Source organism: Nestor notabilis, unplaced genomic scaffold, assembly GCF_000696875.1.
Source record: "Nestor notabilis isolate BGI_N333 unplaced genomic scaffold, ASM69687v1 scaffold31762, whole genome shotgun sequence".
Lineage (NCBI taxonomy): Eukaryota > Metazoa > Chordata > Aves > Psittaciformes > Psittacidae > Nestor > Nestor notabilis.
In genome coordinates, this window is record NW_009919271.1 from 3,693 (window position 1) to 21,828 (window position 18,136).

General features: G+C 41.7%; 1 protein-coding gene across 1 annotated transcript; it reads right to left on the reverse strand.

The window, feature by feature from the left end:
* Positions 1-14,310: 14,310 nt before the first annotated feature.
* On the reverse strand, positions 14,311-16,918 carry LOC104402317 (insulin-like growth factor 1 receptor; the record flags this gene model as incomplete). Its single annotated transcript, XM_010010161.1, has 2 exons — positions 16,882-16,918; positions 14,311-14,856 (listed from the first exon to the last, which is right to left on the reverse strand). Coding segments are annotated over exons 1-2 (583 nt in total), but the record flags the coding sequence as incomplete, so codon positions are not given.
* Between the last annotated feature and the right edge of the window lie 1,218 nt (positions 16,919-18,136).

Below are 18,136 nucleotides of genomic sequence, written 5' to 3' on the forward strand. Positions count from 1 at the left end.
GAAGTCAGGAGTTCAAAAACAGAAGATTAGTTTTAAGGTGCCTGCTTAAATAAATAAATCCAGTGTAACTGGACAATCCAGGAATTACTACTATAGATTAAGCCACTTCGGGTTGGCCTGCTCTAAACCAACCAATTTAAAAATCAATTAGATAAACGAATGGCATAAAAGCCTGGGTATAAACAGCCATGTCAAGTTCATTGTCTGTCTTCAAGTAAATTACATTAATGAACTAAAATTGTTTGGTTGTTTTCACACCATGAGACAATGTTTACACTTGGCAAAATCCACTGGCCTAGATTTTCCAATGGGACTCCTGGTTTCAAGCACCTTATATTTGAGCTGTCACACTGCCCATGAGAGCACTGTGGACCAGAATGCTCAAGACTGAAATAAATCAATCAGGGAATCTCACTTAAAAAGCCAAATTTCACCTTTTTTATAATTACTATATCCTGAAAGAGCCGAGACTCTATCCCAAAAAACATTTGTAACATGTGAGGCATTTAAATGAAAATCCAAATTTGATGTTACAGTATGACCCCAATGCTTCATCTAAAATAACCCCACATTGGTAACACACGGAGTAAGAAACAAGTTATCAGTGGCAAGGCTGAGGCACAGTTCTGTCAATGATAGGAAGCAGATACAAACAAAAATCTTTCCTATAGACTGGAGGATACCTTTTATTTACACCAGTGTTGTCCCAGGATGGAGGAAGACGCAACATGATGCATCCACAGAGAAATACTTAGTATTAATTTAGATACTCTGTTTTGCAAACTGGTGAGGACAGACCTCCACAAGCTCACCTCAGTCTATGCTTTACCTGCAGCTGTAGATACGTGCACTGCTGTGACTCAAGCTACCAAGTAGTTTATCCACCCAAAGCACAGCCCAGAACTACAGCACTAAGAGATGTAAGAAAAGGCTTGTGTGTAACAACATGAAAGACTTTAGCTCTGTCTTTTCAGTTAGGCAGCTGTCTACAGAGGAAACCTTTCTGAAGACTGCTTGCACTCTTCATGGTTTATCAATACCTGCAAAGGCCTTTCATCAGCTAACTGGAGAACAGCATTTCCTCTGTTTTGACTGGAAGCAACAAGTTTGTCAGAGCAATGTATCATTTCAAACACTATAGAATGCAAAGGGTTTGAACCATTACTCTACTCCGGAGGCTTTCTACAGCTCAAACTCACAAAACACAGTGCTGAAGACAAATCAAACAGCCCTCTACAATGCATACTACAAAGCAGACCATCTGGCCCACAGTATTTTTCTCTACACTTACTTTTTTCTTGCATAGTCCTATACCGCAAGTGAGAAAAGAGACATGAACATGTCAATAAAGGTCTCCCAAAGGAAATGCATGTAGAACAGACCCCCAGGAATACTTTCCTCACCTGGAGACAGGACTGCTTCAGATGTAAGAGTCATTCAAGTACAGATAATGATTTACCTGGAAGTCATTTTGAGAAGCAATTCCCTCATATAATTAAGGCAGCTTGGCTCAGGAAGCACTGAGGCAAAGTCAACCAAGCAAGTTTGCAGTCACTGTCTAGCTCGCATCCATCACTTGTGTTGGGAATAGAGCAGCTTGCTAAACCAGAGTGCCTGGTCCCTGTCGAACTGGTTCATCACTCGCCTCTGGGTGTCCTATTAGCTCTCACATCTGCAGCAGCACAAACACTGCATTTTTGCTATTTCTGCTAATCTTACTTTCCACATATTACATAGAACAGTCTAAAGTGTTCACTACTGCAGCAGGTAGGTAGGTTAATCCTCACCTGCTTCATAAGAATGGAAAAAAATTAGGAGCGCAACAAAGCGCTTAAGAAGAAAATAAAGAGTTCAGCACCTGCTCCACTTAACTGTACTCAAGAACACATTGTACAATCCCATCTGTAGATTCTTCCTCTGTTGGTTGCTGCCAACACTACACTTCAATAATCATATCCTAGAAAGCTACTGTTTGCAGACTGTCCTTCCAACAGTACCATGACAAGGTCTACTTTCAGCACCCACTCCTCCAGGTAATACAGTTGAAGTCTCGAGAGTGAGAGACCTTGAAATGCTTCATGGCAATGGCCCAATGACTGCAGCCTCCCACAGCAGCTGCCTTTCACTAGACAGGACTGGGAACACAAACAACATCTTAAAAGCATAGAAAGCAGAACCTCCATGTAAACTGACCCCAGAAAGAAAAATGACCAAAGACCTCACGGCTTCCAAACTACTGCAGAAACATATTCCTTCGACTCCAGCTCTCCTGCAATTACTTTTTCATCCACAGGACACACCCACTCACCCACACAAACCAAAACAAGCCCAACACAAACCCTATAAATTTAATCAAGGAAGGAAGAGCCAGTATGAAATGTTTATTTCTATTTTTAAATACTTGGGAGGTGCCTGATGCTCCCTGCCTGCAGAGATAACTAAGTAGGTGCTCCAGAATGGCGAGATCCAGTGCACGATCTGGCACGAGCAGGCACATCCAAAACATCAAAACATCAGAGCAGCTCAAAAGGCTGTTAAGGAAGGCTTTTGAAATAATTATTTCCTCTCAGCCAGGGCAGACAGTAACTTGGGGTGTTGTTGCAGAGAAGAAAAAGTATGTATATGTATGTATATGTATGTATGTACTCAAGCACAGCAAAGCCCTCTAAGCAGCACTCTGGTTTCTAAAGAACAAGACAGTCTCTTCCTTGTTCCCACAGTCTGTTTCTGCCTCAAGCAAAGTTGGTTGCCACTCTGGTTGCTCTCTCCCTTACCCAAATGGTTTGCATAGCAGATCTGCTGAAACATCAAGTTTTAACCAGGCCCTAATCCTGCTGACTTCTCTCGCAAAACTGCTGGAAAGGAATTCCTCCTGGCAGCTGCAGTGCCTCTGCTCATTAGTTCACCAAGCAGCAGCAGAATGGAATAGACAGGCACATCATTCCTGTGCTGCTGTGGGAACAGTGATAAGGACCATGCAGGCAAAGGGAAGGCTCCAGTTTCTCAAGAGCTTATTGGAAGGGGAGGATAGAAAAGGCAGAGGTCTTAAAAGGAGGACAGGAGCAGAGCTTGAGAGAACCCAGGCAAGTTACTACCACACTTGCTGCTGTTGCTGGGAACACAAGCTGGAAGGAAACTCTTCCTTCAGCCTTTATAAGCAAGATTTGGGGATGGGAATGCCGTCATTCTAGAAGGGTTTTTTCCCAGTTCCTGCTCTAAGGCATTGTGTTTAACCAGGCATGGCACAGAGCTATTCACACCAATTCCAGTGTCTCCTGGATACTGGAAGAATGAGTAGGATAACATTGCAAAATAGCTGTCCACTTGCTCATGGCATTCTTTGTCCAGACAGCACCCTCGCATGCAGGTCAGATCATGCAGCCCACTCAGCACATACAGGAAAGCAAATGTTTTTCCTTCTTGCTTTGCAGTTCCATTGAAGGAACCCTACTGCTGATCCTGTTTATTAAGCATGCTCAACATAAACAAAGTACATCTCTTGGAGGACGTGCACAGAGCTTTGCACCATTTATGGTGACTGGAAGTCCTGTGCTGTTCAATAACATTTCCTCCTCCTCCCCCATCACAGGCCAGCCACCATCTCACTAAATATTTAATGAGTAGACAAGAAAAGCAAGAAAGCTTCACAGCTTGAAGTGTTCAGGTACTACATGCATGATGTTAAGTTTATCTAATCGGGAAGTATACGGGCACTGTATCCAGAGATCTAACAGCACACCACAGGTACAGAACACTGATCCTAGTATGATTAAAACAGCACCATGCTACAGCAACACCAGTTCACAGAGCATGACGTTCCTTTAAACCAGGCAGCCCAAGTTCCAAGTCACAAGAAGCCAGAGGCTGGGACCTGCAATCACCACAGATCTCACTGTTCTTCCCCTTTCACCAGGCACTGCCATACTGATCCACTGAATTCCCAAAAATGTCCTCTCACTTGCTCACCTGTATTTCATTTTTCCCCTAAATACATCATCTGCCACATGCAGACAATTTGAACTGTACAAAGAAGCTTCCTATGGGCAGAAATGAATAAATTCTTTGCCTAGGAAGAATGGTTTTTTCCATCTGTAAGATACACTCCAAGTACTTATATTCTTCTGTAAACCACTTGATCCTAAACCAGCTCTTGAATTTGAGACCTCCCCACAGCTGGTTTGGTGGAAGAGGTCATTGCTTCCCCTGCCAGCACTGTCTCTATTTTCTGGAACAAGGTATAACTGATTATTTTAATTTCTCTTCTACAGAAGAGAAGAGAAATGGATGCACACAAACAACTGCAGCGAGTACAAGAGGAAGAACGTTTCATCTCTGAATTAAGGATTTGCATACTGGGTTTTATCTGTAACACCCACTGCAGTGTTTTATCCCAGACTCTCAGATCACAAAAGACAAGAGCAGACAGTGACTCACTGCAATTTCAGTTCTGCGTGTAGTGCTTCACGTGGACCAGTCAATTCTCATTCTGCCAAACAGCCTTCATCACGCACTTAGAAAGTAAACCATCTTCTCTAGCAGAGCTCCTATTCATGTGCTGCCTTCATGAGGAAAGCTCCAGAGATGGAAGGGAATTTAGTCAATGTTTCCCCTTTGTGTTGTAATGATTTAAGATTCAATTAATACTACATGGGGAGGCACTGATTCCGAAACACCTGCCCTAGCGATAACCAGATTAAGACCTCCAAACTTGCTCTACTCTGAACAGCAACAGCCTGCCAAATGACAGCAGTTGTCAATATCCACCAACTGGAGGCTGGGTTTCCTGTTAAATCCTGGAATCCGAGACCACTCTTTCAAGAGGATTCCCCACAAAACAGGGGGGGCGGAAATTAACTAAAAAAATCACTGGACAGCTCCGAATTTGTGTAGCCAGAAGTCACAGCTCCTCCTCTGCACGCTTTGAAGGCTGGAGACTGGCAATGCTCCTATCGGATCATCTCACATCCCTCAAAGGGAAGAGAGAAAGCCAAAAACCAGGGAAAGGCACCCACAGCGACAGTGCTACTTCTCTCACTGATCCATGTACTAAACAGAACAGAGAGATTTCTGGGCAAAAGGCTGGGGGTGGTGAAAAAAAAAGAGCTGAGCAGCTGGTTTCATTGTGAGAAGAGCAAATAGGTTTGGGGCTTGGTTTGGTGTTTTTCTTACGCACACGCCTCCCTTCCCAATGGGGGTTTCTTTGGGTTAGTTTGGGCAGCATGAAGCTTCCCAGCTGAACACAAAGCACTGCAGAACTGCAACCATGTTTGTCTGAAGTCTAGAGAGAAACCTTCAGGCCGGTGTGCCAGCCTCGTAATTAACACAGCAAAAGCCTTTCCTCCTCTTTTAATGCTGCAGAAACTGTTCCAACCACAGAACAAGGAGCTTGCTTTGTTTTTTTACCTTTACACCCCTTCATCACACTCGCATATCGTGACCTATTCAAACCACACTTAAAAGCTTGATCCGAGCGCTCAGTGATACATAACTTCCATTTTAGTGAAACAATCCATCTGCTCCATGTGACTCAGAGCCTGCTTTAAGAATGCAATACTGTTTAGGCCAACGGTTGCACCGCACAAAGTGTTTTGTTCACATGCATTCCTTTGGGATGACAGAGCCTATCCACGGCCCGTAACGGTTGGGGCCTGTGGTTTTTTTCCCTCATCCGCTGAATGCTGCAGTGACTAAGCTGACAAAAATTCCTAGCCAATTATAAACCCACTTAAAGAGACAGGCAATCCCCCTGCAACCTTCTCTTGCCATCCTATACGGGAAGTTTCTATACATAGAAAAACATCTCCTCCTCCCAAGGCCTGCATTGATATAAAAGACTTTCTCCACGCGCTCAACACTTCAAACATGCTTCCTAAATGGCATCATTTCCCAAAACTATAACCTTTAATCATCCATACGTATTCCTCACACATTAACCAGGGAAAAACAAAGTAGGAGAAACAGACCCCTCAGTTGAGTTACGCTAGTAAAAAGTGAGAGAAGGCACTAATGGAGGGAGGACGAGTATGCTGGGAAGGAGTGAGCCTCAACAGCTATAGAGGACTGTTTATAAGAAGGGAACAGTTAAGCGCCTATAAACCAAATATGTTGCAACAAGGAAAAAACGCATCAGGAGGTCGCACTGGTGTACAAACTAGTGTGATCCACCTAAGAGCATAAGCTGAACTTTAACTACCAACAAGGAAAACTTCAATTTGCCTCTCAAATCTCTCTAAGCATGCAAATCAGCAACTGAATTCCAAAAATCACTGGCCTTTCCAAGAGGGATCCTCAAGTCATGTGCTGCATTCACTCTCGCCTACCTTGTCAAGGGCTATACAAATGCATGTAATAATTAGCCAGGGCATATGGAACTAGGTTTGGGGCAGGTAACTACAAGTTCACTTTGCCCAGCAAGAAACAGTAAACAACAAAAGAACTGAGAGACTGCCATATGGTCTCTAGCTTTAGAAACCCAGGTTCTAGGCACCTCAGCCCCTTCCCATTTTATGGTGGGCAAGCTACTTGCTTGCTCATTTTTAGCGCTCAGCTGATAGCACATGCACGTTCCACTCCAAATGCTGAGACCAGGAGGAGGAAGAAACAGTGGACAACTCAACCAGGCTGAGTTCACCTCAGAAAAAAAAGGCAATTCAATGTGTATGAACATACTATTGTCTGAGCATCTTTTTATTACAAGATAATTCTCAGAGCCATAAACAGACTTGAGAAGGAAATCGCACTATTAGTGGGAACGAAGGCTAAACAAAGGCTCTTCATCACTGCTGAACACTGAAAAACTTGTTTGCCACATAAAAACAATGCATGAAAATGCTGAAGTACAATTCATTCCTATATTTATGTGTGCTTGGGGACGGAAAACAAGGAAAATGGTGCCCACCATTCAGAAGTTTCAGAGGGCATGATTCCTATCCAGGGTTGAACCCAAGTTTTACGTTTACTTCTTACAACAAGTAATGCTGGCAGGTTCAGTGAGCTTTCTCACTCATCCACCTTCAAACCTCCTGCAGCCCATTTCAGCCCAATTCAACTGCTGGTCAGGCATCACCAAAGATGTATTTCTATATGTTTCATGGAAAGGGACAGCTGGGTGGAGGACAGAGCTTTTCAGGGCCCCCACCAAGATAAAAAGACTGTGGCTCAAGTTTTGCCCTCGTTAGACATCCACAGGAGCATTAACTGTCAAACCAGAAATGCCCAGGAAAGCCAGCAACCCGCTAAAGCCAGACTCTTTGCATGGATAAGAGCCACAGAGAACTGCACAAAACACTCAGCCAGGCTGAGTTTGCCTTGTCCCTGCGACATTTGCAAGAACCCAGCAAAAACAGCTTTCTTCTGGTTCTGCACTTGACATTTCCCTGACATTTTCCCTATAACGCTGCTAGCTATTCCCAGCTCCCAGTTGTTTTGCAAATTCATCATAAAATTACATGTAATTAACTGGCCAACACAACTCTTTATTAACAAACATTTGGCTAATATACATGAACAGGGCCTGGAAATCTACATTAAGTAGGTTAATCAAAGACTTGGTTCAAATTTAGATGCATATTTAAGTTTATAGATTTAACATGGTATTGCTGCACAGGAAGGTAAAACTGAAAATGATTCTCTGAACAACACATCATCCTCAGTCTCCTCTAGAATGGAAGCAAGTCACTAAGAACAGCAGAAGTGTTGTAAACCAATCCAAAAGCATTCTGTTTCCAAGCCCAACAAGCACCAGATTATCAAATTCCTGAAACATCACTAACATGCGGTGCCTTGGGAAGTACCTTTAGGATGTCACTGAGGTTGTAAAGGGTTTGTTTGGTTGTGTTTGAGTTTTTTTAAGTTTGAAATAAATAAGCAACATCTTAGAAACCCTCACTGAATGTGATCCTTTCGTATCCCCCTCTGCTCCACAGCCTCAGGCCCCCTGGGCTACCAAGTCCATTCCCTCCTCCCATGAGCCTCTATGTAATGAGAGGTCAGACCAGGACTCCTCCTCAAGCACTGCACATATTAAGACTGCACGCTCTATGCGTGACAATCTAGTGATGCTTTTGTATCTTGTAAGAAGGACTGGCTCTGGTTTTCTTCCCCACCCTTTAGCACAGAGCATCAGAGAAACTGAACTGAGGAATTAACATACATGCAACCCATAAAGCCAGCAAATGGCTATTTACTACTAGTGATCTCCAATTATATTTTTATAGTTGTTTTTCTGACAGTGAAGCAGTTGCTTGGCATGAGACAATTCAAGTAAATCCATACTGAAGTAGCAATAAACATTACTCATGATTTCAAAGTTTCATGAGGCAAACATCTGAAGCCATGAAACACAGGCACAGTGTGGATCCCAACAGGCTTTCTGTCCAGGCAGGTTTCAATCATGCTCTTGTTTAACTATGCCTATAAGATGCATTTACATAAAGCACAAAAAACTCTGACTCCAATTCCTCATATGAGCAAGCTTGTTGTGAGGTTTAGAACTGCTAATCCTCATTTTTCTTAAATCAGAGTGGTCTATATGCAAAACAGTTTGCGTTAGTCAGAATCCATGAGCCATTTAACCTCCCAACCATCACTTCACAGGCACTGAATTTCCAATGCAAACATGGCAACATTTACTGTTATCATTCCACAATGAATGACACACATTAATTACCCCCATTATCATAAATAACACCAAATGAAATAAACTTTACCAACAGCATGGATGGTCACTGGAATATGGCTACGTATGACCTGGTGAGCATAAACACACCTCTGGGCTGAAAAAACAAAGCAAGTTAAAGCAAGTGTAAAATACAATGTTTTCTAAGGAGAGGAGAAAAGTGCGTGTACATGTGAGCAGAAGACAAAAACCCTAAGAACACTTCCTAATTTTTTTCTTTAATTCTTTATCCCAAAATGTGGGGGGATGGTCTAAACTTTTAAAGGGATTTTTACCAGGTTTTTTTTAACCCATGCCAAAGTGTCATTGATGGGCCTGGTTAAACTGCATTAAGTCTTTCAGTATTGGAAAACACAACTCCAAAATCTGAAGTCCTCTCAAAAACACTAGACATCTCAGTGCCAAGAGAAACTAGGAAGCTAGGCTGAGTATTCAGCATTAGCACTTAGTGCTTGGTGACTAGTGCAGGCTGTAAGGTTCAAGATATTCTTCCCAGGTTATGGCATTCTGCAAGAGAACAAAGCAAAACACCAAGTATACATTTGTTTAATTTTAGCCCTTTTCTCAGAATATAAACCACTGCTGTAGTAATTAACTGCACATTGGCCTGACCCGCTCTGTGGCCATTCCAGCTTCCTCATTAAATATGCTCTCACAGCCATAATAAAAATTCTGGGAAACCTCTGGCTCAAGAGCAGGCTCAGGAGGGGAGCGAAGCTCAGGCAAAAACTTCATTCAGAATGAAAACACCAACAACAGTTCTTTAACATGCTCCAGATTTTTTTAACTCACTGACACCAACTGTGCCTTTTTTTTTATTGTCTACCCTTCTGTTTATTCCTTTCAGCTGATGTTTATTTGCTGTTGAGTTTGTACAGCAACCAAATGGACAAACAACCTGTCCCTTTCAATGCTGAGGTTTATACGGTACTTGTATTTTTAGCCCAACAAAGGCAGGACTGGCATTACACACACCAGCTTCACTTATCCTTGTACTACGTTAAATATGCTTGCTAAAAAGAGTATAACTTTTGAAGTATGTTGTCCTCCAATACATGCTATTTTTACTCTATTTCAGAGTTTAAAAAACACATAAAAAAACCTTAAAAGAAGCAGCAAACAGAAAAAAGCATGCAGATGTAGTAAGGGCAATTTGATTTGGCATCTCTGGCTCCCAACCTCTGTCTCTCTCTCATCTACATAGTTCACATGTGCTTAGTATTTCTAAAGGACAAGGGAACAGAGTAAATACTCCTCAGAGAAGGGAGAAAAAGGAGAGAAGGGGAAAAAAAATCCCAGCACATGGTTTTCACCACTACTGTGCTGAATCAACAGGGAGCACATTCCCAGATGGCTACCCTGGGAAGTACTGCACAAGTCAATGAAGTGATGTCAAATGATACCACTCAACTGCATTATCTTTTGAGCTCCGTGTAAACAAACAGGAGCAAGTTCCGAATATTTGTGAGAATACATCATGTTACTGTCTCCATATGTTTAAACATTTTAGTAGAAGGTACATATGGACCATTCTTCCCACTCACTGTCATTTTCTCCCTCCTGTTCCTCATTCCGCACATACACCGTATCTTTTCAGGCCACTGTCAAACCAATTCAAAAAGGAGTAAGGATACATTTTCATTAAAAACATTTTGTGCTTAGCTGCCATCTGCTTCTTTATCAGCCTCCAAATCCTCACATGCCTTTTCTGTGGTCTTCAGTTTGACACATTCGGAAGCTGAAAGTCGTCTTCTGTTGTATTGTGGAGCGCGGTCCATGTGAGCTATTGTTTTTCACGTCAAATTCGCCTCTTTTGAAGCAAATGCTTAATGCTTATGGCCCTAATCCGCATTCTCTCTACAATGCCAATTTAAACCTACTTTTTTTTATGCCAGTGACAAATCTAATCTTAAAGGTCCCTCATGCAATTCAGACACACATTCAATGTTTTTATGGGAAGCATGGCTGTTTTATCCCCTCCGTGCAGCACCATAATTTGCTCTCACAAAGGGAGGACCCAGACTTCCAGGCTGTGCTCTTGCACAGAAGCTGCAGTTAAAGCCATTACCCCTTCAAAGCAGGTATTGACAGTCTGTCCTCCCCATAACCAGGCCCCTAGTCTTTCTCTTATCCGAGCATGAAAGGAAGGGTTTCAGCTAATGCTTGACAGAGTACGTCCAACGTAACTGGGGGGTGGACAAATAATTAAGATGAAGTTAAAGAAAAAAACACCCTTATACCATGTATGTTATATATGGATCGCTGCTAGTTTTGCTATTGCTTTTCCACATGAACTAGTTCTTTTCTTATGGCCCCAGCAAATGCAAAAGCATCTCGGGAAGCATTAGTTGGACTTGTTCGCAAACCACCACAAAGGTTATGGTAGACAAGGGATCCTGAACTTCCAGGCAGGTTTTCAAGGCTGTAATTTACATTTGGTTTCTGCAGGCTTACAAAGGCCTAGTGACTAAAGCAGCAGACCTCAGGACTTAGTCATCAGCAAAAGGCACACAGAAAACAACCGAAGTTTTCTTTCCAGTAGACCAATGGACAGGCAAAGCAAGAGTATCAGAGACAAGTCTTTTGGGGGTGCACCAGGAAGAGTTTTTCTAGTTCTCACATCAATTGCTAGCAAGACACAAGCAGCTTCCATAACATCTCCAGCAGTCACAACTGCCACAAAAAGGAGAAGGAAAAAGCAAGCCATGATCTTATGTGTGTGTCTGGACTCTCATTTTTTATCTTTTCCATCTCTACCTGTGCCCCAAAGCACAAGCACTGATGTAAACAACATCAGTACTCTCCTTTTACCTTGAGGGATCCTTCTGTGTGGACCTGAATCTCAAGTGAACTACAGCTGGCATCTGATATGCCAAAAGGAAAGTAGGTGCAAGTCAGAGAGATGATAGCATGCCAACCCCAACACAGCACCCCGCAGCTCCAAAGCGAGCACACTCAGGAGGCTGCTGCCTGGGGCACTCCAAGGTAGAGGAATGTATGTATGCTACACAGAAACCAGGGCAACCAAACTGGCAGAGCAGCTGATAACACTTTAGGCTGAGCCTTAAGAAATAAGAAAAAAACACAGAAGTTGCAGCTTCTTTGTAGTTTGTTCTACTATAGTAACGTCAATGGCTTATTCTAAGTCAAACGCAGCATATCCTTCCCTCTCTCCTCCCTCAACATTGTTCCTGCACAAGTTATACCGAAGGAAGCACAGGGTTCGTTCTTTGTTTGTGAGCAAGAAAAAGGAGGAAAAAAAAACAACTTCCACTCAACAACAGAACTAAACAGAAGCCAGGCTACTTGAAGTACTGAGTGTTCCCACACAACATTTACCCACCGACTTCAGATCTTTCAGCGTAAAACCTAAACAAGGACAAAAGAGACTTAATATACACTCCTCCACAGATCCAGAGAGAAGAAAAATATAAAGGCATAAAGGAACCCTGAGTGATAGACAGCATTTTCAGCTTAACATGACTGTGACGCACAGGGAGAATGTCAGGGTTAAATTAGATACTACACTAGAAAAATATTCCCTGGAAAATAACATAGGTGTCATCTCTCTACTGGTAGGAAAACGCAGATTGAAACACTCAGTAACTTCAGTGTCTTTGCTTCTATTCTTTTTCATGTCTTGTGTAATTCTGTACTGCAAGAATCCTCTCCAGATCAAGAGTTCATTGCCAAAGCGTCCAAGCAATCTAGCAGGAGAGACAAAAAGCTTCCTTTTGAACAACTGCACATTTATACCTCCCTTGTTTTTCTTCAGAACAGGAGTACTTTGGGGTTGTTTTCTTTTTAGATGAATGGTTGGCAAATTTAAAGCCTTCTTCCTCAAAGTTGGTAGCTTATCATGACAAACAGATTGAACACATTTAACTTTCTCACTCTTTGTATTGATTAGAGCTTACTCATTTCTTTATATGCTCTGCACCCCAAGATACTCTAAACCTACACTGTTTATCTACAGTCTAATGCTCTTAACAAGCCTTTCAAGGCTCTTCTCCAATACTTGTTTTCTTCACAATCTCCTACAAAAGGAAGATGAAAGCATACAAGAGAAGAAAAAACATTGTCTACACCCTTGCCTTAAAGTGCTGCCGTGACAGTGTACCTATGACTTCATTTTATTTAGACACATCTTGTCATGTGCATTTGGGATCCAAATTATTTTAACATTCCCCTAAAAGACAGCAAGTTTTGCACATTACTTTTGTCTATTCCAAATAGCCAGAGCACACAACAGGAAGCAAGCAAGCTGCTACCAATTCATTAAATACACTTTAGTTACATCCATTGGAACCACTGAAGGCCATGAGGTTGCAAAGGAATCACCCAGGTCACTCTCCATAGACAACAGAGCTACAGTCTCTTGATGAAGACATAAATTTGGCATGCAGAACCCTAGCAACTCACAGCAACACAGCTCACATCCCTCACCTTGGACATGTCACAAAGTTCCCCATTAACAGGATGAGGGATTTTGTCTTCTTTGTTTAAAAACAAACTTTATTTCCCTTCAGAAGTATTGATAAAAGCACAGCCCTACAAATGCCTTCTTTCCAGAGATATTTTTGGCATGTGTTGACTGACCCTGCCCTACGAGGTACTTTAATTTCAGTTCTAATTGAACATGAGGGCTTCACAAGCAACTGATGAGCCACTTTGCTAAAAAGTAGTTACTCCAAATGAAGGTAATCTGAATATAGTCCTGTCCCCGGTCTCTCTCACACTGGTGTTTACAATCAGTACAGCAGCTTTGGTCAGGACTGCATGTGGAATTTAGGAACCGCTCCTCCCAGTGAGCTCTGCTTGTAATTAAGCCTTACTGATACTGCAAGGCTCATCTTTCATGAAGTTACAGGATGAACTCAAAAAGCCTGCCATGTTATCATGTTATTTGAGTAAACTCTGAATTTGTTTACTCTATTTTTAAAAAGTGAGATCAGGTTTTGTTTTTGCTAATACTTGTTATCAGAAAAGCATAACCCCTGTCATGCCTGATAGGAACAAAATGGGCAAGGGTAATTTCCCCAGGAGTCCAGATATCCATTAACTGGTTGACAGTACAGCCTGTAGGGGTAAAATCTGATTTCAGAAACCAAGTTCTCATGTACAAAATTTACCATTACAGCAATTTCTGAAGGTGCCTGCCAAAGGAATCAAAGAACAAAGTAAAACTAAGTCCAATTAACAGCTTCAGTGTGGCAATGACTTGGACACACATGTAACACCACTTCAGCAAGAAGGAGGAGATAGTGTTCAAAGCCACCTCCAGCCGAAGTCCTCCAGGGAGGTAAAACTGGTTCCAGGTTTGCTGTAACGGCTTTAGTTCTACAATTACTTTGCATCTTTTCCATGGGGAAGTAACCCAGGAAGTTTGTGGGGTCTTGTTTTGTTGTTGTTGGGTTTGGTTTGTTGGGTTTTTGTTGTTTTTTTTTTTAAATCAAGTGAGATGATCCTTTACTGGCTGGGAAGGAATATGTGTGGTAACTGGATAACTTGTTATGTGGACTACACATGACCAGAATAAAAGCTTACATTGCTAAAGAGTTTAAAATAAAACCATAAAATTAAACCTTTACTTCAGAAAGAGATAACAAAAACACTATCTACTCAAATCTTACTTTTCTGGCAGTGGTTGGTGGTCCAGCAGCGGTAGTTGTACTCATTGTTAATAGATGTCTTCTCACACAATGGCTTCTCTTCCATTGTTCCTGGACACAAGTCCCCACATTCCTTCGGAGGTTTATTCCCAACGATGTAGTTATTGGACACCGCATCTAGGATGAGAGACCAGTCCACTGTGGAGAGGTAACAGAGGTCAGAGTTCTTCTCAATCCGTATGGCCCCACGGGTTATGTTCCTCAAGTTGTAAAGCCCAATCTCTTTAAGATTGGTCATTTCAAAGATAACCAAGGCATAGTTGTAGAAGAGGTTCCTCCCACGAATGACTGTGAGGTTGGGGAAGAGATCACTGAGGCTTTCCAAGCCTGCCACACGGAACAGCAGCAAGTAGTCAGTTATGACAGTGAGCTTTGGGAAGCGGAAGTTGCGGTAATCCTCTGCTTTCGAGATGAGCAGAATCTGAAGGAAGCCCTCGATCACCGTACAGTTCTCCAGGCGTTTCAGCTCATGGATGTCATTGCGAATGTCAACATTTGGCCCACAAACTGAAAAAGGAAAAGGAGAAAGGCAAGTTAGTAAAGCAGGTGTTATTAAGCCTTTTTAAATCAGAATGAAAGTAGAATATTCTGATGGCCATAACTTCTTAATTAGGTTTCAATGTTAAATGGGAAAGGATGACTTGATTTACACCTACACTGAACATTCAGCTCATTTAAGCCATCACTATGAACACTACCAGGACCAGCAGAGACACAACCGGTCCATATTACACAGCACAGAACAATGTTGATTTGTTACTGCTGTTGAAAAAAGCTGCATTAGACGGAAAAGCATAAAGATAAACCAAATGCATTTGCACACCCTGCTTCAAATCACATCATGACATGTGACCAGAGCAGGGGTTCAGCCACATAACTTCAAATAAATCAGGTATTATAGCGAGTGATCCACTCATCATTACATTGTAATTTACCAGCTACCCCTTAAGATACATGCAAATCAAGGGGACACCTTCCAGAGAACTACTTTTCTCAAGTGACTCTTTCTCCCCTGGGTCACAAGCCAAACTAGCCCTAATTCTTGAACACTAATCTTGTGGCAGGTCAGAAACAACACAAAATCCATGAAAAGGTGGTCAGCGCTGCCTGCACTGTGACTAGGAAGAAAAGAAGGCACTTGGACTTGTAGTTAATACACTGGATTCCTGTTTGCAAGTTTCAGTGAACCAAGCTGCACTCATTTTGGCACCAAGATTAAAAATAAAGTTTCTAAGAAACACAGGATAAAGTTATTTACAAGAACAGAGCATCCCAGTGAGGAATTTCCCTTGAAAACAGCAGGCTGAACTTGATGCACTCTCCAGGAAACAAGAACCAAAAGGATTATTCTCTAGTAATTCTACGTATTAGGTCTTTCTATATTAGACACATATCACAATGAAAATGTTCCAGAGGCTGGAAGAAAAGTGTACTAATAATGTAATAATTAGACACATAAAATGCACTTCAATGTAAAACTAAGAACTACAGAGTGTAGAGAGCTGCTGGTTTTGGAAACTCTGAGAGTTGGTCTTCGTGGAAAACATGGAAAAAGGTTGCCCAGAATAGGTAAGTTGTTTGTAAGCAAATAGAGTAAAATGCTGATTTATTTAAGCAACACGAAACTTGAATGAGTCCCAAGCATTCAGTTCTGTGGAAAGGTTCTCTTTTTATGCATGCTAGGCTTAATTATTTTAACATCTTTTCCACAGACAAGGAAAAGGTCTAAACAAACACTGGAGCCAAAAACCTTACATTCTAACCCAGACAAATTGTCCAGAGATTCAGCAATTGCACTGACAATAGAAAGCAGTCCTTCCATCCCACAACACTTATCTAGGACTAATAACTTAAGCTAACAAAGGATCCAGAACATGAGCATGCTAAAACCACAGCAACTCTAATACCCAACAAAGACTTAAAGACTTTTAAGCCTTTAAAAGACTAAAGACTTTCTTGTTGGAGGGACAACTTAAAAAAACCCAACAGGGTGAGATTTTTCGTAAGAAACAGGTATTTTCTACACAAACTATTACCTAATCTTCCTTCTATAAAGATCCAGGCTGAAAGCAGAGGCTATTAAAAGGTGAGTTGCTGCACCAGAACCAGCAAAGTGCAAGAACATTCATTCCCTAAACCTTTAAAAATAAACAAACAAACACCAGAACTGCTGTACCAGCAGTAACACTTTGAAACAGGAAATCCCTATTTCAGTAAATACTGACTACAGAACAGTCACATACTACAACCTGGAATATGTGCCAAGGCTTTAACTTCAGGAAAATGTTCAAAAAAGGTGAGTGGGTTGGCACTACCCACCTTTAGAAGCCAGAGGGGAGATGGGCAATGTTGAAGTACTCCAGGATAGTAGATGTGGTAAGAGAGACACTGGTGAGAGCAGACGTGGGCTTCCCTCCTCAATCTGTAGGAAAGACAACCTCATCCTGGACTAAATTCCTTCAATGAGCCAATATCCACATCTTGCTTTCAACTTGTGAGATTCTCTTCTAAAGCAACCATCCCTGCACTCACCCTCCAGTGCCATCAGCTCAAAGCACAGCCCAACCATCACGAGTATATTTACACTCCAACACTGGGCTCGTCTTGTTTAAGAAGTGCAAGTCAGAACACACAATGTTCTTCCAATTGAACTGTTCTGGTTTCTGTCTCTACCTGCTGGCAGGACAAGGTGAACAGTACGGTGGTTCCTTGGATGGCAAAGCAAAGTAACACGATTTATTTTACTGCCATGAAATTTTAGAAAGCCCAACTGCTCCAAGCCCTTTATTTTGTTAAAGAAATAAAATTTGCACTTGTGCTGACATTTTGTAGGCAAAGATCCAGAGTGATGGGTTTAAAAACAGCTGAGTTACAATACCCTAAAGAACAATTTGTAAGAGAAATGGCAGCAACCGTTAACTAAAGCATTATATATCTGTTCATGCATCTATTCTGAGGCTGGGCTTTAAAAGTCATACTGCTTTTAGCTTTATGTTTCTTTCAGCTTGAAAGTTACTTAATTTTAGATATTTAATGCTTTTATAAATTATGAGATTTCAAGAACTTTATGGCAAAAGTATGTACTCACTTCCTCTCAGTTATGAAACATCATCCCCTTAATATGGAAAAGGATAAAGTCCAGTGGGCTCTAAGTTAGAAATTGACTACAGACAAATGTGCTGTTGACACTGGTGATTTAAGAACTTCCTAGTTCATTTAGTGAGTGACATTTTACAGAACTTCACACATACAATGAGAACTGCAGAGCCCCAAACATGAAATGGGACAAGCACCTTGGTCCATACTGACTTCCAGGGAAAAAAGGTCCAATTAAGGCACATGTTCCGGTTTGTTGTATTTTTCTGAAGGAATTTGTGTAAGGTTGACATTGTTCACAGAAGTTAATCATACCACAATGCCTCAGCTTTCTCTCACGTTTTTCTCACTACCCTGAAAAGGATTATGAGAAAAACAAATTAATCAGAGCTCAAAGTCAACTACACTTTCCATTTGGCTGTTTGGCTGTGCCGTGTTTTCTTTGGATCCCGTTTCAGAGAAAGAGTCCATGGACTTACTCTATAAACTGGGCTGTCAGACACAACAATGTGCACATAAAATGCTCTTTGGAGCACTTCTATTCCGTTTGAAAGTTTTTGATATTCCAGCTTACAGAGCTTTTTTAACATGACCAGTGTAATTTACCTCTGTTTCAACTCCCAATTCTGAATTGAGCGTAACTACTACATATTTATTCTGCTCACTAACAGAAAAAATGCAGTACCTGTTT